The sequence below is a fragment of the Tyto alba genome, unplaced genomic scaffold, assembly GCF_018691265.1.
Source record: "Tyto alba isolate M040663 unplaced genomic scaffold, T.alba_DEE_v4.0 Super-Scaffold_38, whole genome shotgun sequence".
NCBI lineage: Eukaryota > Metazoa > Chordata > Aves > Strigiformes > Tytonidae > Tyto > Tyto alba.
In genome coordinates, this window is record NW_024881313.1 from 31,211,995 (window position 1) to 31,238,778 (window position 26,784).

General features: G+C 36.7%; 1 protein-coding gene across 1 annotated transcript in view; it reads left to right on the forward strand.

Moving 5' to 3' along the window:
- The window catches only part of PTPRN2 (protein tyrosine phosphatase receptor type N2), a 664,155-nt gene that overhangs the window by 259,772 nt on the left and 377,599 nt on the right, over window positions 1–26,784 (forward strand). Inside the window, exons 7-10 of the mRNA XM_042802176.1 lie at window positions 348–599; window positions 1,167–1,207; window positions 2,867–3,240; window positions 24,167–24,253. Of these exons, the coding sequence (XP_042658110.1) occupies window positions 348–599; window positions 1,167–1,207; window positions 2,867–3,240; window positions 24,167–24,253 (754 nt within the window). The remainder of the gene's footprint in view (window positions 1–347; window positions 600–1,166; window positions 1,208–2,866; window positions 3,241–24,166; window positions 24,254–26,784) is intronic.

Genomic DNA, 26,784 nt, shown 5'->3' on the forward strand with positions numbered 1-26,784 from the left:
TGTCTTCAATATTTTGAATCAATTTAGATGAGGAAACAATGCTCTTCTTGTAAAAAAAAAGTGACAATTTTATACCACTCTCTCTAAGACAACTGGCCAGGTTGTAGTAGCATACATCCCCCAGTGCCTGGCATTGATCCACCTTGTCATAAATGCCGACATCCATTTATAATTCTGTGTTTTCTGTAAAGATGGCAGCGTGAATGTGTATGCACTCTTTTGGAAAACAGACGGTCTCCATGAAGGAAAAGGTATCTTTTAGATAAAATGAAAGATCCTTACTGATACAAGCACCTGTGCTTCATGTATGCAGCTAAATCTTGTGCTTATGTTGTTTTGTGATCCAGAGACGCTCATTAAAGATGTATTGAAGGACCTAGAGAAACACCAAGTGAATGTAGAGAATCTCAGCTCTACAGAACTGGATGAGATCGCTGATACTGTCGCCAATGCAATTCAAACCATTGGCATTCAGGAAGAAACAAAAGAGGGTGCTGGAAAAACTGAAGATGGAACAGAAGCACAGATGAAGAAAGGAGATGCTCAAGGAAGGGCAGAGGTTCAGACTGGGTTAATGGAAAATGGTATTAATATATCAGGTATTAATTCTGAAGAGTTAAGTACAGCAAAAGATAGCTACCCTAATTTTCCTTTATTGTTTCACATTAGTGCTAGACTTTAAAATCAGTCTTACAGAAGACAGTAGGGAAACTATGTATTTTTCCCCAATGTCTGCAGAATTTTAGCTTATTTGTTTTCTACTTCCACCAAAATGTGTATGAGGGATGTATATGTTTCATTTTTCTTTACTATAAATGTCCATTCGGCTAGCTAGAGCCATTTTATTGTGTTTTTTTTTTTTTTTTTTTTTTTTCTTATCAATAAACTGATATAAAGATTGGACACTTAATTAGCAAAATAACACTATTACATTGGCTCTTGAAGTACTCTGTCTATTGATCTTGCATTAATTTGCTATCGAAGTGGGATTAGAATAGCAATACTGAATTATACAGTGCCCTTTACTCTGCCCTTTCAGCTTTGATGTCTTAATGTTTAAGTTGCATGAAAAGGCCACCACTACAGAGCAGCCTATAAGTGGTGTTTGTTTCATATATGTTGTTTTCCCTTTATAACTATGTTTATATGCTTTTTATATCCTACAGAAAATGGAGTGCATGAAGCTAGTGCAAGAACTAATAAAGAGGTAGAGTACCAGTATTTTAACAAAACAAGTATTCTATCACAGAATATCATATTTATATGCAGTGACAGTCAAGAACACTTTTGAAATATAAGACATGTTTTGTGTCTTGTGTGGATATAATTCAGTATCACAGCATAGGCATATTGTTGTTAATGCATTGAAATATTAGTTAAATATTTATTCAAACCGTAACCAAAAAGAGCTTTGCAGTTCAAAAAAACACAATCAAATCCTGTTTTGCCTTTCTTTCATTCATAAATAGAATTCGTAACAGATCCCAAAGTTCAGACAAATTCTGTCTTTTCCTCAGGTTAGTAAATTTTGAGTATTGAGGTGTTCTTGAAAACACCCTTCTTTCACCTATCCTTTGGCTTTGGGGTATGTAAGCTTTCTTGCTCAGATAATCTCTCTAGTTTTCAGAAGCAGATGGGTAAACGTATTCCATCTGAGCACATGTGTTTGTGGGATGGTTCAGAATTCCCTCTCCATTTATGGGATCTGTCATCCTTCACTTTTTCACTTTACCATTAGTTCTCTCAAATCATGGTAACATCAAATTTGGGATTTTAATCCAGTTTAATTTTACAATATTCCTCATGAATTTTGTATCATATCCTATAGACTTATAAACAATATTCAGCCATTTCTGAGGTATATTCATCTTTCTTTTTCTGAGTTTCACAGAGCAGAAAAATCTCAAAGAAATATTTTTTTAAACTCTGTGAAACTTTTACTATATACTCTATCAAAAGCTAACATTGCAAGACTCATAAATAAGCAAACCTTCTTGTGTTCGCAGTAAAATCTCTTTAGTATTAGCGCTGCATTTACAATAGACTTACAGAGGATCCCCTGTATAGATGTCTTAGTGAGAGTTTGAATAGCAGATGTGAATATATTGTGTGCGACACAGCGCACAAAGTACCCATTAGCCATCATTTCCTCCCAAATGCTTGGCTACAATAAACTTATACAAGGAAACCAGCTAACGAATTGTTACAGGCATGTGTTTTAACTTTTGCTCATTTGCTTATCTTTTCAATTTATTAGACATATTTATTTCTGTAATTGTATGTTTAGCTTCGTGGATCACTCACAGTTTGTCAAAATTTCTAGAGATGACTGTGAAATATAACTCTATTCCCTTTCCTGTGTTGTGACTTGTGAGACCCAAGAGGTATATGTGTTTCCAGTCCTAACACTTAAGCATATTGATGGATATTTCTATTATTTCTCCTTTTCATTAACTTGGTAACAAATTTTTATCCTCATCAGTACTTAAACACACAGACACATGAAAATGAACACTATGAAAATACCATCAGCATTTTCCTCTAGCTGTTCAAGACAGAGAAAACGCTATCTAGATTCTATGATATTTGAAGAAGAAAGTAACTATTAACTGTAGAATACCTTTGCTCTTATTAAAAATATTGAAAAATATAATGGCATAATTTAATGTTCTTTTATTATTACTCAGTAAACATTATGTTCCTGCATAGCCTGGCACATATAGAAATTAAGAAAATGACCATGCAACATTGGTATGAATAGACTCTATCATCATATCAGTAAGAGTTTGAAAGATTATATCCAGGTTTGGTTTAGGGTAACTTTCCTCTGTTTATTTTTAAAAATAATAATATTCTTTTAATACAGGAGAACACTGAAAGACTAGTTCACTTCTTGAATGAGAATGCATTATCTGAAAATACGCCTAAAGACCTTATACCTGAAGAATCTACTAAAACAGAAACCAAGAAATCTGAAGACACTGACTCTTCTTCCTCAGAAGAAATAAATGCTGGTGTGGAAAATGTAAAAAGTGAGACTTTCTCAAGGGAACTGACAGCTGCAAAGAACGGTGAATCTGACTCCAAAGACCCGAGTGAGACACTCTACTGGATTAAGAATGCTTTAATTCAGGATGGAAACTCCAATGAAGAGTCTCAGAAAAATATGGGACAAGGCTTACAACTTGAAGTGAAGTCTTTTGAGGAGAAAGAATACGGCTATATTGTGACACTGAATGAGTAAGTATAGCAGCCAATTTGAATGGCATTTTTAACTGGAGAGGAGATAAAGTCATTGCACCTAATGAAATATGAATGTACACGAGGAAAATGCCATAGGCCTGATTTTTAATACATCTAAAACTGTTTGGAACCTGTTCAGTACTTTGATGAAAATACAAGAAAACAGCTGCATTCTCTTACAGTTGCCTTTCCTCCAATGCAAAAGATAAGTAGTTTGTAGGTCTTTTGCTTAGACCGCTCTCTATTTTCTCATCTTTCAGTGACCTTCCAATATGTCAGTAAGTGTGCTTATGGTTAGGATGTGGGCTTTAAATATTTGACTTGAAAGTAGCCTAAATATCAGTGCCCGAGTCATTCTTTCAAAAAATGACACACACAAGTAAAGCACAATATTTTCTCTGTGGTTTCATTTTGATCTGAAAATAACACATACAGGAATCTGAACATCACATATGCAGCTAGTTTAGAAAGAAAGACCTAATGATTTCAGGTCGTGTCAGTAATGAATTTGACATTTAATACTATACTTTCAAAATACAACTTTTTTTTTCCCCTAGTGATATGCAGTTTACTACAGGAAAATTCGGGAGTTTAGAATGATGTGGGCACTTTACATCCTTTTACCCCTTGTGAGAAAAAATGTTTTATTTGGTTAGCAATCCTGACTCATCTTCTGGGATAAATCAGGAATTTCTAGCCCAGAATTATAAAGAAACTGAGACAGAAACTTCTGTATCATGGATTGATTCTTTTGACTATCTCAAACTTATTAACGCGATCAAAGGCAATAGGATTATAGGGGATTCTTGGTTTTACCACACTGTGTTGCTTTGACATGCATGTGGCTCGGTATCCAAGACAGCTTCTTGTTCACCCTCTCCCAGGGTTTACACTTGAGAAAGATGGGATCACAATGAAAGGATGCCATTTGGGGAAAAGAGATTTTATACAGTACATGGAGGGACAGGCAGAAGAGAGGAGAGTGAAAGCTGAGGCTCAGCAGCCTGCAAACATCAGAGACAGACAGAGACTTCTCAAAAAGTAGGGAAAAAGCACACATTCCTCAGAGATAAGGGAAGGAACATATTTCATAAGGATTCAGAGGTTACCCTGCAGAAAATAAAACATAGTTAATGAAACGAGAGATGCTGAAGGAAAGGGCTCGCATTCTGAGGACATAGCGGGGATGAGAGTTATATTAACATTTCCTCGCATTGATATCATGTCCCATCCTGAGTTTTGTTTTTACTATTTTAGTGTTAAATTTGATTCACTTTCTAAAGAAATCCAGCTCTAGAGTTTAGAAAAGACCTTTTGGGAGTTTTGGAGTATTTGCTTTAAGGAAGGTCCCAAATGGTTTGAGGTCCTCATACTTCTGTTAACTTGTCTGAGTGCCAGTAACCACTGTTAATCATTATTTAATGACCAAGTGCTTTGGATTTAATTAACCAGTTTTAAACTGCTTTTGCAATTATGATTTTCAGTTTTTTTCCTCTAATGTTCATTTTTTGTTGACTGGTTTCTGTATTAGACTCGCTAGTCTCAATAACCTGCTCCAGGAGAAAGCCAGTTATTACAGAGTATTCTTACAGTTTTTTGTCCGTGTCGTACCATAGTCCTTCAGTTAGGTTACATTTCTATTTGCTTTTTGCCAAGGGAGCACTCTGGAGTCTCCTATGTTTTTGAAACCAGTCTACCAGAAATTGATAGGATACCCTAGGTAAACTACACCTCTTGGTTCCTGCAGATGAGTGCTATGGGAATCAGTAGAAGCTAGTTTTTCCTCAGCTCAGTGCTACTTCCCCCAGGCCTTTTAACTCACATCAGTCTGGAAGGCACCTTTATATCCAACCCTATTTTAATGATACCATCTCCCTTGACCACCCAGACTTATTTGGCTCATAAATTCTCCACAAGCTTAGAGCTTTCCCTTTGTAATGGTAGACGTTATGACTTCCTGTCTTCACAGCATGTAGATTCCTCACTATGTCATCTTATCAGATTTTCTTCCTAGCTAGTCAGCTGCTGATGGGTTATCTCTGATTTATATCTATTATTATTCAATTAAACTTGCTGAAGAAGGTTGGTCATCTGAAGGTTCTTTGTTCTGGAGGACTCCATATTTACAAATACAATTTAGCATAGAATCGTTCAGCTTCTTTACCATTTTCAATAACAGAAAGACAAAAACTACTTTTCTTATACACTAGACTATTACAATTTTAGTAACTTTTGGGAAAGATGCTTTTGGATAAACATTGGGATGTTAGAAATGCTCAGAAACAATGAGAAGAAAAATTGGAATGGGTTAGATGAAACTAAATGGTTTGAATTAAAAAAATATAAGTTAAAAAAAAAATTAGTTTTTAATGGTAACGAGCTCATTACACAAAGCACGTACTATATATATTCAGAAAAGTTAATTGGTAAGTCCTCACTACATTCTTAGCACTTTGAGTACAACTAGATGTCATCTTCTCCAAAGTCACCACAGAGAAAAAGAGAATAAACTTTCACGCTATTTTTTCTTTCTTTTTTTTTTTTTTTTTTCAGTTCCTAGTCTAGAATAAGTTAAAGAGAATTAGCTAATTGAGTTGAAGTAAAGAAAAATCCCTTTCATACCATATATGTTGTATTCAATCTGCAGCAAATAGATTTTGGATCAGGGTTCCTAGCCAGTGACTTAACTCCTCAGCAATTTGACCATCCTCACCATTTCAACTCCAAAATACACTGGTTTTGTATTGGTTCTTATTGTTGTTAAACTTGTTTGTTTTGAATAGGTCTACCTGAAATGTAAGAGTAGGATGAAACCTCCATATTTTGTAGAACATAATTTATATATTCTGGAGTTTTATAATAACAAAACATGTTCAGGAGATTCAATGTGCAAAAAATGGACTTGTCCACTCTGAAGGAACAGTGAAATACTTCCTACAGCAGTTGAGGGATCTGTTACATACTAGTAGTTCCCACAACCATTTCTTTAGTACATAAATTGGCCTTAGAGAACAACTGGATCAGCGTATCCAAGAGTTTCAGTAGGGACTAGTTTTCATGAATGTTGCTGTAGTTATACCTTTTCTTGGGGTAGAGAGGATAGAGGAAGGGATGTTTGTTAACTATCACTGCACAGAAGAGAAATTTTTATGTCCTTTTAAGGAACATTTCATTAGTAAGCTTCCTGTATCATGAAGTTTTTGTACAGAAAATCTTACTGGCTGTTTGCAGTAAATAAGTAGTATTAATAAATGGCTACACATTTATATATAACTGTACATCCATGTTATGTTCATACAGTGAAGTAAAGGGGCTAGAACTTTTCCTAGTCAGATCTTTATGTCAGTCTAAAATCACTCCTGTTTGAGAGGTGATTGTAGTCTGTAAGTACTCAGGAAATTGATTTCACAACTGATCTTTGATATTTTATAGTTGGACTTGATGATCTTGAAGATCTTTTCCAACCTAAATGATTCTGTGATTCCATGATTTTGTGTTTAGATCTTGATGCTTTTTTAAAGTTCTCTATTTTAAATAGAGATAAAGCTGGAGCTAACAGTAGACATGAAACATATCTTTCTACCAGCCTGAGTGTTAGACAAATTCATATGTGAAGTATCTTTCTTGCAACAATTAGCACATTTAAGATTATAAACCTAAAATTATGATTTAGGTGGGGTTTTTTAATGCACTCTTAACTTGTGCACACAAAATGAAATGCCAAAATACATCATGAGAGCTATTTATTTATTTCCTGATACTACATCTTTGTATGGTTTTGATCTTCCTCCGTAAAGCAATAGGTCATAGTTTAAATCCATCAATTCTTTTTGGTCATGATTTTAGAGCAGCAAAGCTTAATTTTTACATTTGAACCAGTGGTCTTTTGGTGCGAAAGGGAAGTAGTCCAACACATTTGTACACTGTGGATAATAACTTGAGTTCTTTTCACCCTCTGATCTGAAAATGGAACTGAAAAGATTATAATTAGTGGTATAGTTGATAGATGTCAAGGGTGATCCATTCACTATTAGATTCTCAGGCTTCCATGGCTTTGCAAGTGTGATCAGAGGAGATATTAAGACTTCTTCAGTGAACACCTAAGATGCCAGCTTTTAATTGTGCCACAAAGCAAAGATAAACATTTCCATGTAATACTTGAAGAAAAGATTTGTGATAGTTTAAGGACTTGTCAAAACAGCAGTCTGATTGTCAATGGCAAGAACAATAGGTCACTCCTGCTGTGTTTGTTGAGTGACCTTTCAGACGGTTGGAGCAGTGCAATCCATACCAATCCATAATATCCATCAGCCCTAAGCTTTGGAATGAATTGACAGTTTCAGTGTAGAAAATTGTCCAGTAAATCCTCCACTCTGCTGCTTCAGCATTTTATATGCTGAGAAACCAATCAAATTGGCCAATTTACTTTGTTTACTCCTTTCTTCTTCAAAAAATTGGTATTCTACCACTGCGGGATTTGTGTGAAAGAGGTTTATTTCTTTCTCAGTGTAACTGCTTTGAGCTGTTTCTACTAATTTTAGCTCTGAAATTCTAAAATAATCTTATAAAACAAAGTTATCTACAGGTATGATACTTTGGCCATAGTTATAAAATACCTCTCCATTATAATGGGGCTACATCAGTGTGAGCTCTTAAATCAGAGAAGTCTTTGCCTTTGGACAAAAGAACTCTTGCTGTTTTCTGAAATTCTAGCTCTTCAAGTATGGAAAACTTTTTTTTGGGGTTGGAAAAAATGCGAACACTCCCATTTGTCTGGCAGGATATGCTGTAAACTGAAGGCCAAGATCTCACAATCAAAACATTTAAACAATGTTTAGCCTCCTGAGTCTCTCATGAGGAAACCCAATGCCTCACTTTCCAGAATGTGTAGTTCTTACCACCTCCAGTAAAACTAAATGCAAGCTGCTGCATGCTCAGCAATTTAAATAGGCAAGATGGTATGCAATTTCTTAAATATGAGATCGAGTAGTTAGACTTCTGTGCACTAAGAAAAATCCTAATTTGAGAGTAGAAAATTTATCTTTCTTCACTGCTTATCATAGTCTTTCAAGCTTCAAAGTCAAGTCATGCTTTTCTGAAGCCATGCTCGGACACTCAATGCAGAGGAACCTGTCCTGGTTTGTGATTTATCAGAATGCATGTTCTTGAAGTTTGTCATATTTTATGAAAGGCTGATCACAGACAGCTCATGGCAGCTCTGTTAGCTTGTGAGCCAACTTCTGGCATTGTTGTATTAGTCAATTCCTGGATATTTTGTGTTTTGTCATATGTTAACTCTCCATTCCAGACTGTGTAAAATTATATAGGCTGCAAATCTGTTATTGGATGATACATGCAATTCTGTGTATTTAATTTGAGGTAGCTGGTATTCTGCTCAGATGCTGTGGGAAAGCTGAAAATGTATCCTGTGTTAGTAGTATAAAATTGCTGTGGAATATGATTAGTCTGACCCATTTAATGTGCTAAAGGGTTAGGTTAATTCCAAATGCTTGATATTATTTCTTCACCTTAACAAAGGTGATAAATGATACTGCTTTGCATATAATGATTACTTTCTGCAGGACGGTGTTCAGGTTAGGACCCTCGAGCTGGGTTGTACAGAATTCTTGGTTTATTCCCCAAGTTTTCTGTTTTCCTAGCCAAGTCATTAAAGAATTGTATTTTTATGATCTTCCTTATTTGTTTCCCCTACCAGGTTAAAATATTTAGTACATTTTAATTGCATTTAAAAATGAAATTTAAAATAAATAGGAGAAAATGAATCACAGTATCTACAGCAATGACACAGAGCTGATAGGTTTTATTGTTCCTTGTTACTGGAAGTTCTTGATGTTTCTTAGAAGCTGAATTTTTTTATTCCATGAGGCTTTTCAGCTCTTTTTTGGAAAATAATAACAAAATGTTCTTGTCCTTTAATACATATATACAAACAGAAACATTGATTTGACCTTCTCTGCATATCTCAATGTCCTCTTTGAAGTTGTTATTTTACCTGGAAGTGTACTTTATCAAGGGAAAAAGATTTGTGCATATTCTTCACTTAACTTCTACAATTAGCTTTAAAAACTGAAAGAAATTATTCATAAAACAGAAAAGCATTTGCTACTAAAGTCTGTTAAAATCAGCAAAGGACAGCATTGCTCACATTAAAAAAGAAGTTAAATGTAAAATTTTTATCCTTCACTTTGTCACTTTCCCTAGCCGTCTGTACCTTTGCATAAATAAGTTCCATAAATTTCCATCATTGATTTTAAAGCCAAAAGTTTTACTTCTGATAACATAGCTCAACACCCTACCTAAATAATACAGATGGAAAATATTTGCCTATTTCTGACATTGTATCTCAGCACAATAACTGGTGGAGAGACATAAATCTAGAATCTTCCCTGTCTCACTCTTCACATGTAATTATTCATACTCCCTAGAGTTTTCTAGACATAAAATAATTTTTCCCTCTTTAATCCTCCAGTTTCCTTGTGATACTTACAAAGTGACAGAGATCATATTCCCCACATTACTGCTTCACCGCCTTAATTCTACTATTATATATTCCCATAGGAAAATGATACTTCATGCTTCTTATTCATGCACAAGAAAATAACAGCAAAACAGTAGTTACTGTAGCTTTGCCACAAAGAGCAATAAATACTGACTTTTTTTTTTTTTCAATATGAGAATTCAGCTTTGAGTATTTTTAATTTCTTATCTGTTTTATGTTCAGAGGTAAGATGATAGTCTGTTCTACTTCTGTTTCCCTTAGCTTTTGTGCTTCCAAAATCTGTTGAAATATGTTATCCCAGAACATGATTCTCACCTGCTGATTCTCTTTACAAGAGAAGAGTCCTTCCAAGGGTCCTTCTTTCTCTCCTCTTAGTGCTTTACTTCCCCCGATGTTTTCCTCTGCTTTCTATTGCGACCTGTTCTGTATTTTTATCTCTAGAGGAACATCAAGAGCAAAATTTTGAATTGATGTAGCTGGTGACCAGGAGATCTGTCCCACTAGCAACAGTAATGGCAAGGAATCACTATGGTCCCTTGAACTGATGAAAGGCAAAGGGTAATTGTAAGAGCATGCCTGGAGTCCCCAGTAGTGACACAAGGACTAGCTCACATTTGTACCTCTCCACTTAGCTGAACAGCTATGGCTGGTGGCCTAGTTTCCCAGAACAGACACTCCCATTTCTGTCTTACCATGCCTTCTGTGCTGCATTAGCATCCCTTGTTCAGGTCTCCTGAGCCGGCTTTTTTGGGAGAGCAGTGAGTGCAGGTGCTCCCCAACCTCTGTGGGCAGGTTCAGGTTACCCTGCTGACTCCAGGCTATAGACCTTTAATTGCTGAGGCTGCACGTTACATATCCCTGAGCTAGGGATGGGGCTGGGAGCTGTGCTTTGTTTTTATAAATAGTGGTAGTCATTAAAACCCTGAGATGCTGCAATATCTCACAGTGCCATATGGTCAATACTTCTAGTGTATCGCAGGGTTTTTTTTGGCAATTACTATGTAGTTAATTATAAAAAAGTGATGAATTTTAAGCTTTTGAAATGAGTGAGAAGGAGAAAGGCGAAGAACAGGATTCCTGGGAATGTAGCAAACTGAATCATAATGCAGTTTATCATCTAGCAGAACTTTGTCAGCAGTGCTGTTGCGCTCAATCCTGGGAAGCTCAGATGTAAAAATGCAGTAATTTAATTTTCACGCCTGAAATTTTTTTGGAATTTCTTAACTCAGATAATGTGTACACAATGCGAACACCTGGCCACTAAAAATTAAAATAATTTTAATCTCTTAATAATTTTAATTCATGAAAATTAAGTTTCATAAGCAGAAAATCAGTGAGGAATAATTCAGAACAAAGAGAATAAATCAGAACAGAGAAAATATTTTTATTTGTCTTTCAAGTAGATATTTTGGCTTTCCACTGGCACTTGTTTGAAGAAAGGATACCACAATCTAAAGACTAGGTATACCTGCTATAGAAATAAATTTGAGTTTATTTCTTAATAGTGTGGAGAATTGTATTTATAAAAAAACAGTTTTAAAATATTTAAAGTTTGGATCTCTTACAGAAATTTTTGTGGTTTTAGGTTGTTGGATAATCTTTGCCAGTTTTAATTTAAACCATTTGCCTTATAAATTGGTCTGGGCTTTAAGCTGACTTGAAGGAAGAGGGAAGATATGAAGGAAGGGAAGGAATGAAAAGTTGAAAGTGCATTAAAATGTGCATCATCAGTTGTCCTTGATCTCATTTATTAATTACTTGTATGAAGGAGTAATTTGATATGAAAGAGCAATTTTGTGTTTTCAAGGCTTTTTTGCATCAGAGATTCAGGGTTCATGACAAGTGGACTCCAGCACTGTTTCTAACATTCAGCTTAAAATGCATTAGGGAGTACTTTGGTGGGGTCCATTTCAGCCTTGGAAAGGAGGACATCACAATTATGGCACAGATTATTGCCATTATTTTCCATGCTTCTGCTAGTAACAAAGCATCTGTACAAATTTGTTGCTATTAGCACAGCTGGAGGCAGTGCGTGTTTGAGGTATTACAAGTACAGGCTGGCACAGTGTCACACTTCCATTATAACTCTAGAGACTGGATCCTTCTTGACTCCTCTATCACTCTCATGTTTCCATGATGCCGTTATCTCCTCTGACCTTCATAGCCTGACCACTGCCATTGATTTTTAGCAAGTGTCATTTGTGTTACAAATTGGTCTGGACTTGAATCTGTCTCTAGTAAGAGGTTTAAATTCACACTTACTGGTGGTGGGAAAAGGGGGAAAAAATTACAGAAAGTGGGAATTTGCTGAGCTGTCAAAACAGAAGTAAGCTTAAAAAGGTTTTACGGCTAATAAAACCTTTGAGGAAGCAAGCATAGAAAAATGAAACTGCTGCCTAATGCAATAGAATTGCAGTATCCTTAAAATGATTATAACAGTGCTATGAAGTCAGGCAGCTCTCAAACAATCTGGTGAGTAGCTCTGTGCTCAGAAGTTATTTGGTTGCTTTCATGAATTCTGAATTATTGTGAACCATTTCCAAGATTAATCATAATTTGCCTAAATTTAGGGCACAGAACACATTAAAACCAAATCAAATCTGTAAAACACATTCCTTCTCTAAGTCTTTACTGGGGATGTATGTTTCAAGAGGTATGAAACTACAATGAAAAACAGACAAAAGACTGAAACTCAGACAAAGATGGCTGTTGTAACACCATGGACTTGAAGCACCAGTGCCTAGGACTTTCATTATAGATTATCAGATGAGTTACTCTCAGAGGCACTTCCAGACAAGAGAAGTAAGTACAGTTTTGGTGTCTAAATGTGTTTTTTAGGCTTGGCAGGCTCAGAAAGAATTTAATGGCAACACTATAAATTACTTTGATCTTAAAATGCCCCCAGTAGCCCTTGCTATGCCACTTACCTCCTCTGTGACCTGGAGTAAACCACTCTAATGTCTCTTTTTTTTCGCAATTTTATGGATAATATGCATCTTTCTTGTGATGAGTGAGACTTCCTTTGTGTCTAGAAAAAGAGAAGTAGGAGTTGAACAAGGCTGGATTCAATAGCTTTATGCGGGTGGTTGCCAACCTGATGAGAATGGGAGAGTCATGTCACTGTGTTGCCATGTCTTCTCTGACATGCTATGTGCCACCTAATGTGGCAGGAGCACTCACTCCTTCCATGGGGCATGTGTTGATGACACCATACACCATTTATTCTCTCCTCAGACAAACGTGACACCTTTCCTCTGGATTGCAGTGCTTATGGCTCAGATGTTAGTAGCTAGCAGCTAAATCAGGCAGGTTGGGTAAGTGACCTTTCAGGTTAGAGAATAGTGGTGTTGGTGTGCTAGAAAGTGCCATGAAGCCTATTCCAGAAGATAGGAGTCAGTGGGAAGAGGGGAATGAAAATCTCTTGAGGAACCTTGGTGAAGCTCTGTCTGTTTTTTGTGATGGCAGTATCAGCTCTTCCATAGTTCAGTTATTACTGAAATTTGCACACAAAGAGGTTCACATCCTTCTATTTCATACTTCACTAGCTGAGTTTCCCATTATGTTCCTTGTTAAAATATTTACTAATCTTAGCAGACAAAAAAAAGAAAAAGAGAAAAAAGAAAACAAAAAAAATAATCTGTGTCTTTAAAATAAAAACTTTCTTACTATTGTTTTCAGTTTCTCTGAGGTGGAGAAGTACTGTGATCACTGACTCTGAGACCACATTAATGATAAGCTACTCTTCACAATTTAAGTCTTGGCTATTTATATCTGAAAGCCACTGAGACTCAGCCTCCAGCAGGCAGTGACAGGGACCTTCTCTTCTTTGTGGCAGCACCTGGAAGACTGTCAGGAGCAAAGCACCTTCTGATGAGGTACACCAGACTCTCCCAGGAGAAAAGCTGCTGTTGCAGCAAAACTGAAAGTTGTACCTATCCTTCAAATCAAAGGAGATAAATGGGATGCTCTTCATACTGACTTTAAGGAGAGTGAGTCACAGAGCAAGGGCCAGGGTGTCACTGCAGATTATGAACTGGCTATGAGATAGGAGAGAAAAATTCGTCATGAACTGCTGCTTCTCAGTGTGTAGAGAGATTAGTGGGACCCCATGGGCAAATTGTCTGTGTTAGGAAGAACTGTGGAGGATTTAGAAAAATTCCAGATGGATTTAAATACATTGAGGGATTAAGGAGCACAATGGTAGATGAAATTCAGCTGGAATAAGTGTGACAGAATAATAGATATTAACAAAAATAGTCCTTTTGGGGAAGAAAAAATAATGGAAAAGGGATTATTAAAACTCTTCATAGTCTGGACTCTGAGGCTGTGGAAAATTTTGAAGAAAAGATTTGCTGTGTTCAGATACATGAATCCTGCCCTTGATATGGTGGCACATATTTTCAGAATTGAAAATTTTAAAGAAGGCATGCAAATCCTGAAGTTGGTGGACCGTTTCCCTGCTGTTTAATTCTAAAACACAAACTAATATAATACATATCACTGAGGTCAAGAGTTCAGTAGGAGATTTTTAAAAAAGAGAGATATTTTTATAAGCAATGAGCATATACATAATCACATTAGCTAATTGTTTCTAGAATTATATCATAATCTTATTTATTTATTTTCAGAAGGAATACTCTTGCTGCAGGGTATAAGGCAAGAGGAACTGATTTCCGATCTCTGTCTGTTCTTTGCCCAGGCTGCAGTGCAGTGGGTGAAAATGGAAACAGAGTGCATGGCTGAGAGTGTCATCCCAATCTGAATACATAAGGTTCATGTGTTTCAGGATGTTCATGTAAGGATAAAATTACACCATTCTTGTATCTGACCACTGGAGTCAGATACCGAATCAGTTGGAATCTGTTTTTTTCATGTATAATATTCTCAATTATTTGGTCAGGTGTCCCTAGTACTCCTGGGTAGAATATAGCTACTTTGCTACTTTTCAACTGGGTTTTGGGCAACTGCCTGAATACTGGCAATTTGATAACAACCCTCACACCTTTTAAGTTTTTCCTCCAGGAACTGAGGCCAATGTTGAATAGTGTTACTGGATAACTTTTTTAACATCTTTGTTTTTTGATTTTTATCAGTGTGAACACAACAGTGCCCAAGATAAAAAAAAAAAAAAATAATAATTTCTGTCTGATGCAGCACTGTTTCTCCCAGGATAGGCTACTACTTAGCTAGTCCTTACAGAGATGTATCTCAGCTGACCACTTCTCTCACCCTCCTTCAGAACTTTTTCCGAATTATTTTGGACTTAATTTCATTTCTTAGATCTTATTTTTGGACTCTCCTGTATTTTACTGCTGGCTTAGGAAAATCAGGCAGTAGCATGTTCTATGAGTTTTAAAATAACCTTCAGTCTTATGCTGGTGGCTGCCACTGAGAACTAACTCTAGGTCTGGGGTTAGTATGTACTGCTGGTGATACGCACCTGTCACCAATTACTCTTCTCACTCCTTGATCCCAGCAACAGGAACTGGAAATTGCTTTCCTGCTCTTTAGCCTTTTCTCCTGACTGCTTTTATCAGGCAAAGCAGTCATAATTGCTATTCACCAGCCCCTTGCCCATGGAGAGGCATTGCTCAAGTGCTGGCATTCTGGATCCTCTGCTTCTCTTTGCCAAGCAACACACTGAGATTGGAGACACGGTGTGAAAGGAATCAGACTGATTCCTTTCCTGATACTAGTCCATGAAGGTGGGCGGTTAAAAGTGATGAATCTTCTGTCACCTGTTCACATAGACTACTGTATTTGTATTTGTTAGAGCAAATAATAAGCAAGCAGACAGTTCCTAGTGTAACTGTAAGTAATTTTAAAGAATCTCTGAAATACCTCCATACACCTCAGAGTCTCATTGCTCAACCTGAGCCTTGTGACAAATATACCTGCTCTTTTCCAGGCATGGAGGGAGGATGGCAGCTTCTGCTGGAGCTGGCCAGGCCACTTCTCCCAGCTTCCCGCCAGCAGGGAGTTTGCCTGCAGCCTAGTCAATGCCCATGCTGCTCCCAAATGGTTTTAGCAGCCAGACAGAACTAGTCTTCAACATTATTCATCCTAAAGGTGACCTCTTTATTTGACTCTCTAAAGCCTTCCATATGGTATTCCAGACCCATATTTCTGAACTTTGGAGGGTTTTTTAGGTTTATATTTTCATCTGCAGTGCTAAGGAGACTGTGCTGCGTATTAAGTGATAGTTATAGACTGTTGGCCTGTCAATGAGGGGAAGCCAATTTAATTCCAATGCACAGAGACATTATTGAAAAATGGCCAGGTGTAACTTTCTTAAGTAATTCATTTAAACTACAGAATGCATGTTTATTAAAATTCAGTATTTAAAATACTAGAGGAAAAAAAAAAGGTATCCAAGATCAGTACTTAGAAAAGAAAATCTTCAACATGAAGGAAGCTCCTGTGTGTGTCTACTGAATGAACAACTGTTAAAAAAACTTAGATATAAGAACTCAAAATAAATACAGTAGTAAACAGGACCAAGACAATTATGTTTGTCAGCTCAAACCTCAGATGAGCTTCGAAAGTATCATTACTAGAAGACACTGTTCTTTGGTGAACCCATCCAGGCGATGGTCAGACTAAGTTTTCTGGTAGATTATTTTTTTTAACATATGAATCTGTGGGGTAAAGACCACACTATGAAAGAATCTTACAATTCTAATCTAATGTTTTCACATGCAGGGCATAATCTGCATGTGCTTCTCATTGTTTAATAAAAGTTGATTTTGGAAATTAAATTATTCAACAGATTTAGTCCATTCAGCTTCTGTTTTCATGAGTGTTGTGTATCCATCTTCCTATCTATGTGGTTAATACCTTTTCTCTTTAAAGCACATTTCTACGTTTAAAAATGAAATGCTGTTATTTCAGAATTTAGAGTGAAAAACAGACTGCCTTATTTAGGTGCCAAACTTAGAGCTTAGAGCTGCTGGATGCTGCACATCTTCCCCAAGGATGGGCTTGTCATCCACTTCATTTGGCATCATTGAGCTCCCTGAGATAAAAGTGAAGACACACCCACACAGGGAGGTTAGTCATCTCCTTTCCTCCACTGATTAGAAGGGACTTTTGGAGACTCTAGGAGACAGCCCGGACTTCAGGGTATCTCCCTGTTCCACTGTGACATGACAAACAAATAGGATATTCTGGGATCCAGTGTGTCTAATGATCCTCAGCTGGAAGGCATCATGTGTAATATCTTCTGCCTGTCTTCTGCTTATTACTACAGGGGTTAGAAAGTGAAGCACAAGATGGAAGAGATCTTACTGAAGTTAGTCTGAGTAGTTTTAACTCCCACATCCTAGGAGAGCTCAGTACTGTCCATCATTCTCTAGATGGCCCAGTGGTTCATCTTCAGGCATAAAAGCAACAGAGGAAGGCAGAGAAAATGCAGGAGAGAACATGACTCTTGTAGCACTCAGGAGGAAGGAAGACTGCTGGTCCAAACTTAGTTTTGAAGCATGTGTGCATTTTACATTAATAAATATTGAAAGTGTTTCTAAAGTAATCATTCGTCTAAATAAAAAAATCTCTGCTCACCAAAAGTCCTAGGTGCTGGGTTCAGGTTCTACCTTCAGCTGGTTGAGATGTGGATTCAATACTTTTCAAGCTGGATACAGGTGTAGCCAAACTTTTGACCCTTCTCCAGGGGACATAAGTGGAGTGGAGATGCCACTGTGCTTGAATTTGGATAGCGGAAGGGAGGCTGCGTGTAAGAGTGGCATTTACCTCTCCAGAAGATGCACTTTCTGATACTGCTGGAAGGACTGTAGTTGAGCACTCGGGCAACTTTCAGGCTGTAGAGAAATGCCTCACAATTTTAGTGCAGTGCTCAGCACTCCTAAAAATGGGCAAACTGGCCTTCATTGCCTGTGTCCTGATTTAAGCAAATTTTAGGTGGATTGAACCCTACCTTACTTAAGATTTCACTGGGGATTAGATTGACATTTAGGTTTAAGGAGTGCAATTCCCAATGCCAGACCTATTTCTGTACTGTAGATTATTCTTCATTTTTGCAGAAAATGATTCAATTGAACTAATCTGACAGGGCTGACTGGATGTCCATTATAGTGCTGCATTACAATTGCTAAACAGAGTATTGGAAGGGCACTAGGTACAGTCTGGTAAAGACAATACATAATTTGAATGACGGCACTAAGGGAGCATTTCAGAGTTCAGTAAGTAGTTTTCTGAAGACACTTGGCAATTGGGAGGAGGAAAAGCAAATGAGAGAAACTGCTTGTGAGACTGACATAACCTCAACATAACGTTGAGCTACATATTGCTCTCCTTGGACTGGGAGCAGGCTTGGCAAAAGCTAGCAATCAAGCCATCTGTATAACTGGATCAGATTTTTCACTACCAAAATGGATCAATTTATGAGACTGTTTTGACAGGCATGTTGGGAAATACGGAACATATAGTTTTCATCATTGTTTACTTCTGTTTTGTCTCTTGTTCCCTCTGACATTGCCCACTGGCTTTTATTAGAGTTTGAGCTTCATTTACCTCAGCATACAGAACTCCTCCTGTACCTTCATTTACATGTTCCCTTCTTGTTCTTTAACCAGAAGGGGAAGCTTTGAGCCTTGAATGCATAATCATTAGGTCTAGGTCAAAAATAGATGGTCCATTATTCAAAGTGGCTGTTCTCACTCATCAGATTTGTAGTTTATCTTGGTAATTTCTTGGAAATGTGGCATCCATTTGTAGCATTGTTCAGATAATTGTAGCATGAAGCTGAACTGATCTTGAGATCAGCATCCAATATTCATCACTACTCTTTCGTTAGAGTGGTCTAATTGGCCATTTGTGAGGCACTTCTGGTCCATAAGACTCTTGCCTCCTACTCCATTTGCCCACAACAGACATTTAGCAAGGCTACTAACTCACCAGTGAGGGAGAAGTTGCTTTCACCTGGATCTAGGTGCTCTAAATATGCCCTGAAATCAGCCAGATGTGCTCTAAACCCTGTCATATACCCTGTGCTGAAAAAGTTTGGAACAGAACTTTTTGGTAGGGGAATGAGGGAAGTTTTTATTTTGAACTAAAAGTAAATTTTGGGGTTATGTGGTATTCAGTACTGCAACATCTTCTCCATATTCAGTAGGGAGAAATATATATAGCCTTTAGGGACAACCAGTAATGCTTTTCTTTCTATTGTTAGATCCAGAAGTGATGCAAATCAAATAATGACAGTGTTTTATATGACAGTACTAGGCATCTGACAAAGAAAGTTGGTATTTCCTTCATTTTATGGATAGTGAAGTTAAGGGTCAGGAAGATGTCTTGACCAGGGTAACTTGATAGGCATCTTCCAAGTGAAGACATATTCTGTTCCTCATTCATCATTAATTCAGCAACAGATATTTTTTCACTTATGTATAAAACCACTGAAGACAGCGAGATTGTATAGACAGATTAAAAAAAATGGTTAGCAAATTCTATACATTCTGTAGCAGTGACTGAGAAGAAAATCACTTAATGGAATTGTTCTAAGCTGTGTCAAGTTTCTGGGACCAGATTTTAGAAATGACAACTCATCACTGCAATTTTCTTGTAAATTGAGCAAATGAGAATTGAAATCTTTAATAAAGAATGGCAGAGGAAGATTATAATCCAATGTTCTATTATTTAAATTGCCTCTACGAGTGGATTGTTCTTTAAAATATTTCTGTTTTCAGCTCCCTCACTGGGAGTGAATTAGATATTGGAAGATGCAGAATATTATTTTCACCAGGCAATCTAATTTTCCCATATTCAATGTCCATTACACTTTGTGGAAACATTTTAACAAATAGTTGAATAAAGTTGGTCTCCCAAATCCACTCCTGGGCACTTAAATGGATAACACTCATTTTGAGAAGTGCTCAGTAGCTCACATTACAGTTAAGAGATATTTATTCCTGTCCTTTCATTTCAGATTAATCTCTAAATAAAATAGCTTTATAGCCTGATCTGCTTTCTGGTTTGTTTTGTTTTGGGTTTGTTTGGGTTTGTTTGTTTGTTTATTTTGGGTTGGGTTTTTTTTGTTGTTGTTGTTAGACAAGACTCGATGAATTTATAAGGAGCTGATTGACTCATGATTATTTTAGCTCAAACAAGAAAGTATGGATTGGAATATTTATTTTTCATATGATTAAAAGGGATAGGGAGGTTTTCATGGTTATGCCACAGTGTTAAATCATGACGTCATAATTTTGCGCTGAGCTGGGGAGTCATTTAATCTGAAGAGATAATGTAGTACTAACATACAATATTAGCTATTTTTAACAGAGATATAAGCCATATGCTCCAGCAGGTATAACTAGTTTAGTGCAAGAGCTGTGCCCTGAAAAGTGAGATTAAACAAAAGCAGAAGTATTTTGAAGATGACACTCTGCCAGACTTAAAGCCTATATATATCCACATAAACCCCAAAGGAAATATTTATATTTCATTCCCCATTTATTTCTTCATTGTCATTAACCTGTCAAACAAAGTATAGTCTACAAATAATATGAGATAGAGATTGGCATCTGTGTGAGACAGAATTCTGCTGCTGGTTCAGTAGGGTATGAATCTGTCAACTGAAAAATAATATTTAAGCTAGCACTCACAGATAGAGATGGTATTAGAATATAAAGCAATGGAAGGAAGTTAGTTATCCATTAATTTTCTACACTTTCTGACTCTCTTTTCATCTTCCAAGCTGTAGAGAACTGGAGATGGAAACCTAAAAATTACCTCAAAAGAATTATTTTAATCTATGGTATGTATCACATTTTGTTTTATCTACAATTATCATATCTTAGCACAGTTAACTTGAAAGAAGATACAAAAGAGAAATCTACAGCAAGTAAAATGAGAGCAAAGGTAGGAAACCCAAAGTAATCTCTATTTTAAGATCTCAGCTGGCAACACCTATGTAATCTGCAAAAAGTTGCTATGCTATCCAACAGTTTATTCTTCCTAAGGCCACAGCTAGATCAAAGATGATCAGCAAACTTCAAGGCAATCAAAAAAAGTAGTGGTAAAATCAAGGACTGTTAAAGATACCGCAGGAGACATTAGTTTTCTTTTACATAGGAAGGGTTATCTAACCTTAAGAGAATTTTCAAAGCATAAATAGCATCCATGGGTAGGCCTTTCGCTGCTTTTGTTTTTTCCGGTACATGCTTTGTATCTCTGAGGCCTATGTAAGGTGTGATTTCTCTTTTAAGGGTTCACCATTACTGGTGTACTGAAATGTGCTATCACAGGCTCCCAAAAGAAAATGCCTATGACTTGGAGCTGTGCTGTAGCACATCTGGAAACTGAGGGGCCATAGCCTGGAGACTCGCTCTGTGCCATGCTGCTCTGAGTGCCAGCAAGGCCCACCACCAAAAAGAGGTTTCCTTCTCTTCTCCCTTGCTATAGGCAACTGGAATGACCTCTGTGACAGCTCAGACAAAGTAGTATGAACCCTACCCCCGCTCTTAGCTTTCCTTCAAGTCTTTGGCCTTGATAAAATAGTTTCATTGTCAGGGTGGTCTAAAGAGACTTTTTTCTGCTATTACAATTTCTGTCTGAAGTATCTCACTATTTGTTTCTTATCTGAACTACTTTTTTCTTCTTTGAATTAAGTCCATAGGTGTTGAACCCTCACAATTAATATTCGTAAGAAAAAAACCCACTCCATAATACAGAAACTTTTTCCCATTTAGGACTGAATCAAACAAGCCAAAACCCAAGCATAATATGTGAAGGATCAAAAATAGTGGCTGTTCCACAAGTACTGTGTGCTTGCACTGGGGATGTGTGGGAGGACCACGGGCAGGAGGATAGGTAATGTTTGCAAGTTGTCTTCTGGTAACAGTCCTTGCATAAACCTGAAATCCAGATGAGTGATGTCGGTGTATGATGCTGTTGCAAGGTAGGCTAGTCTGCTTAACACTCTGCTGGTGGGCACAGTGTATTGTCTCTGTGTAAACAAAGCCAGAGGCAATCGCTGTACAAACCATGAAACACTGAGTAAAATGCAACACTAAATAAAAGCACAGCAGAAATACAGTGTGGATAATGATGTTCTGGCATTTTTAGAGAAAGGTTTTGAATATTCAACTCTCCTACAGTACAACTTTCACAGAACAGTACTAGTATGTATCAGTGTTAAGTTGGAAAAATTGCATTGGAAAATATTATGATATACATTAATCATTATTAATGTGAATCCTTAAATGTAATAGTGTGATTATTAATAGTGTTGGTACTGAAAAGTACTGCTTCTACAGCTTTCCTGTGCTGTTCCAAATGACATTTTCTTAGCCTAACAACATGTGACTATGTGAACCTATGTGTGTTAGTCTGGTATTGGGTGAGAGTTACTAAGCCTACTCCTGATGCTCAGGCTTGCAAGAGAATGGCCTTCCAGTACCATTTTTCTCCCCAGCATTCTTGCTGGGTTGTAGTATTCGATAGCTCTGATTAGTCCCTCATTACTGTTGCTACATTGTCTTGTTGCAGCATACCTTGTTTCTGAAGCTGGGGAATGCTGTCTCGGGGGAGGAGGGGTAAGAAGGGAGTAGGAGGCTGAGCTTTTACAAATGAGACTCCCTTGGTAAAAAAAAGACACCATTGTATGAAGCAGACTTTGCCTGCACTGCCGCGTAGACTTGCTATTACAGTAAAAGCCCACTTGCTGACACCAATCATTTCCATAAAATTTAAGCCAACATCTTTGGGAGAAAAGATTTAATTAACACATAAGCCCCTGAGTCACTATGACAATCTGCTTTCATAGTGATGGGAATAATCACATTTCTACCCACTGTCAGTCCTTGAAATATAGGGGTTTTATGAATAATCTATAGTACATTTTTTTCCTTACAGAAACAATCAGATTCTTTTGTTACTTTCACACAAGAACATTTCTGTCTTAGACATCTAGAAAAACTCTAAATTTATCTGGTGCCTTGAGGGGCTACCTCTGCTTGTGTGACAGGAGGTCTCTTGAGCATTTTGGGTTAGTAGCATGAAGGGAGGCTGAGCAATTCCATCCTAACTGAGATCCACATGAGACATCCAATTATTTAAATAGAGGTGCCCTTAGGGCAGTGTATGCAGAACCCATTGCAATAAATAAATAAATAAATAAATAGTGTTCATCGAATACAATAAATAAAATTGTGGCAATGATTACTGTGATATCAAATTAGATTAAAAATCTTTCACTGTGAAGCAGAAATAATAACCTAGGTACAGAGCTTTGAAAAATCTTTTTTTCCCCTTAGTCCAGTTGAAAAGATCATGTCTAATAGTACATACTTTTTTTGACACCTCCTTCTCCTACTTGTTATAAATCCGTGAAGGAAAAAATACAGAACCTTTTTTCCCCTGGGTTAGTCTCATCAAAGTTGTTTCTGATTTACTGTGGCATAAGTTAGATAAGTATCAAGCTTGTAAGGTTTAATTTTATGATCTTTGGGGTTTTAACAATGTTGAGAAAAATACTGTATTCACAATTTGGACAGAATGTTGTATCACTGGACATTGCTATATCATTTCCTTACCTTCTTACTTTCTTAATACTTTTGTATTCGGTTCCACAGTACTGAACAACAACTAAACAAGGTATGATCTGTATATCAGGGACAGAATGTTCTTAATGCGTCTTTAGAGTATTAACAACTCTAATAACCTGAAATTTTTGCAAATATAAATTTTGCATTTAGAAAAGTGATTTTTAAAATGATAGTAGTCCTCTTGTGTCAGGCTTGATTGCAAGCTGTTTTCTAAATTAAAAAATGTAAATGTGGCATTGACAAAGGTTAAAAAGATTTAAAGCGGGTTCTGTAAGCAGTGCATGCACACAGCAAACTGAATCCTGTGTATCTAATCAGTGTCCTCTGGACTGTGTGCCTTGCTCCATTGTTTACTTTCAAATCCATAATAATTTTGTATCCTTTCACTGGGTGAAGATTCATTTTAAAAACTAATGAATTTAAAAATATGCTTTTCCCTTGTCCATTTGATACTGAGTCTGCAATTTGACTTTCATTGTTTGTTTCCCTCCTTGTCTCGTCAATCCTTTTCTCTCTTTCTGTCCTTTTACTTTATTACATTTTTTATTGAGGACTGAGATGAACTGGTTGCTGCATCATGGGCCCATTACACTTCCTAACAATTCCATTTACACCTTATTGTTTGTCTTATTGCTGGAAAATTCAGGTGATTCATCATGCCTGAAGAAGCACCTGATCCCAATTCCCTTGATATCACGATCACTATGTGACAGGAATACAGTTAGTGGTGGCTTTCAGACTCTAAGAGGCCAAGGTGATAACTCTTTTGGGACTTTTAGCCTCTCAAGTATTGATGAGTTCCATTTTTGTAATCCTCTGTTTTCTTGCTCCCTTTCAACAGCCCCCTGAGTGTGGAAAAGGGCTTGGAGTTAATAAAGAAAGTGGCAGATCTTCTGAAGCTGCAGATGAGTGCCTTCGATGATGTCAAGTATGTACATGGAATTTGCCCCTTTTTATTTTATTGTATTTCTCATTATTTTTTAATAGTTTGTCTTACAAAGAAGCATCTATTCTTTAATACCCAGATTAATGAGATTGCGAAAAATAATATCATGATGATCTTTGTAATGTCCCCTACACACAGTAACAAATTATTTTGAAAAAATTATAAAGATTGAGATTTTCCTATGCTTCTGTAGGGAAAAATAGAATGCCCAAAGTGCTGTAAAAATATTACCAACCTTATTTAACAGTTTCTGGGCAAGAAAAGTCTTGTGAAAGGTCATTGTAGCCAGTGTTGCTGAGGAGGAAAATGACATCAGAGATGGATAAGAAGTTGGGTCCCTGGCTTTGACTCTGGCATGTGGCACACTAGGTCATGCTGCTTGGTCAGCTACTCATTTGACAAGTCACGGGGAGTTCAGTTATGTTAAGCTACTGTTTTTCTTCATATGATTTATACTGATGAATGCTCTGAATGTTAATCTCCTGGACTATAATTTGCCATGTTTTGTAAAAATTTTTAGATTGGGGATTTTTTGAAATCATTTGGTAGGAATATTTTTCTCATAAAACTCAATTCTTCCTTTGTAAAACAGAAAATAAAAATAGTTTGATAGAAAAGTAATGGAAAAGAAGGGTCAGCTGTGGGAGGGTTTTGACAGGTTGCTGGAAAGAAGTCGCATATTGGCACACAGAAAGTAACCGATGTCTGGGTAGCCTCCAGTTCCTGCCCGTGTTTCAGGGGGTTTGGGGCTGCTTGTTTTAGGCCATGAGTAAGGTTGCTGAAGTGCAGCATCTTTTTCAGCCTTACTTGTGCTGCCATCAGCTTTTGTTTAACTTTCAGTTCCAGTGACTGTAATTCATCATTTAATTCTGTGTTTTAAGCCGTAGTCTGAAGACGTTTCATCTTCAGGGGAAGTATTTAGTTTTATTTGGAAAAAACATCTACCCCTTCTATTACTGTAATGTAGGGAGAAATAGTCTGCTGATGAGAAAAATCTTCTTAGAAATCTGACAAATATCATGCCTATTGGTGTTAGTTGTTTAAAAGGAAAAGATTTCCATATTTTTTTTACTAGAACAATTCTCTGTATTGCTGAAAATCTTTTTGCTTGTATTTTACGAAATGTAATTTTTATGAAAACTGAGTTTTGAAATTGCAAAAAATGACAATATTGTATCTTCTTCCTTGTAAAGAGAACTTGCAACCTTGACTTTGTATACTAGCAGATAAAGTCAGCTGCACATTTAAAGGGGTAATCCCATGGAATAATTTCTCTTGTGGAATCAACGGGTTCTGCTTCATTAACTTCATTCATTTACAGTACAAGAGCACTTTCACCTACCTTTCTAATTGTTAGCAAAAAGCCTTTTGGTTATTTTTTATCATTTGATAAATCACAACAGCATTGCAATTGGCAGGCTGTACATTCATTCTCTAATGAAAAATATCCCTCCAGTGATATAGCTAGCTATGAACAACCTTTTCTTTTTTTTTTTTTTTAATGTCTGACATTAGGGAAGCTGGTTATTTTGTGTCCATTAATATGCAGTCATATGACTGCACCAAAAGTACTTGTTTGTATGGTCAGTATTTTAAAAGTGTGTTTTGAATGTTATTAACTCCAAAGAGGACCAAGTATTCTGTCTATCAACACAAACACAGTCTTTCCATTTTTAAAAGGTGAAAGAGTATCCCAAATCTCAAGTTAGTAAGGAATTCATCCATAATAAATTTTCTTTACTCGAGAAAATGAGGTGCTTTGAGTGAGATTAAACCCTTGAAATGCTAAAGAAGTGTAGAGCTAACCAGTAGGTATAACAGTAGTACAGACTTTATAAAAAGGCCTCACCAAGCAAAGAATTAACACTTTTTGTATTTGTTCTTTTGTCACCACTACACAGCCATCATTGGAAAACTATATGACTTTAAACGCTCATGTTAGCTTATGAGTGGCATCACTAAGAGGGGTTTCCGGAACTTGCTGTCATGGTTATTCCTAATCCACCTTTGTGACATATCTAAGTGTGAGAATGAGGCCTCTCAGGAACTCTTTTTACTTGACCATAATTTTTAAATCATGGGTGATTTGCATTATTTTGTTTTACTGGCAACTAAAAGTACTGTTTTTCTTAGGGATTCAGTTTTTTAGAAAGGCTGCTTTGAACTCCAACCTGAGTATTAGCTTGATGTAAAATTCTCAGTTCTCTCTTTTCCCTACAAGAATTCTGAATGGTAAGAAAGTAGCAGTGTAGGCCTGAACTTTTTAGACTACTGCAAAGATTTCAGAGAATCACAGGGTTAATTTGAGTTTATAGGCAAAGCCATTGCATTCAATAGGAATAGTGTAAGAAGAACTGAGGAGAAAGGGTGAGTGGTGAGTTATTTTAAAGATCTTTAAATCCTCATTTAAGAGTTTCTTGTCCTTTTCTCTCAAAAAAATAATTTTAAAGGGACTGCTTCACAAATACGTTACTACCTTTAATCAGTTTTCTCTGCAAATATCTTTTGTTCTT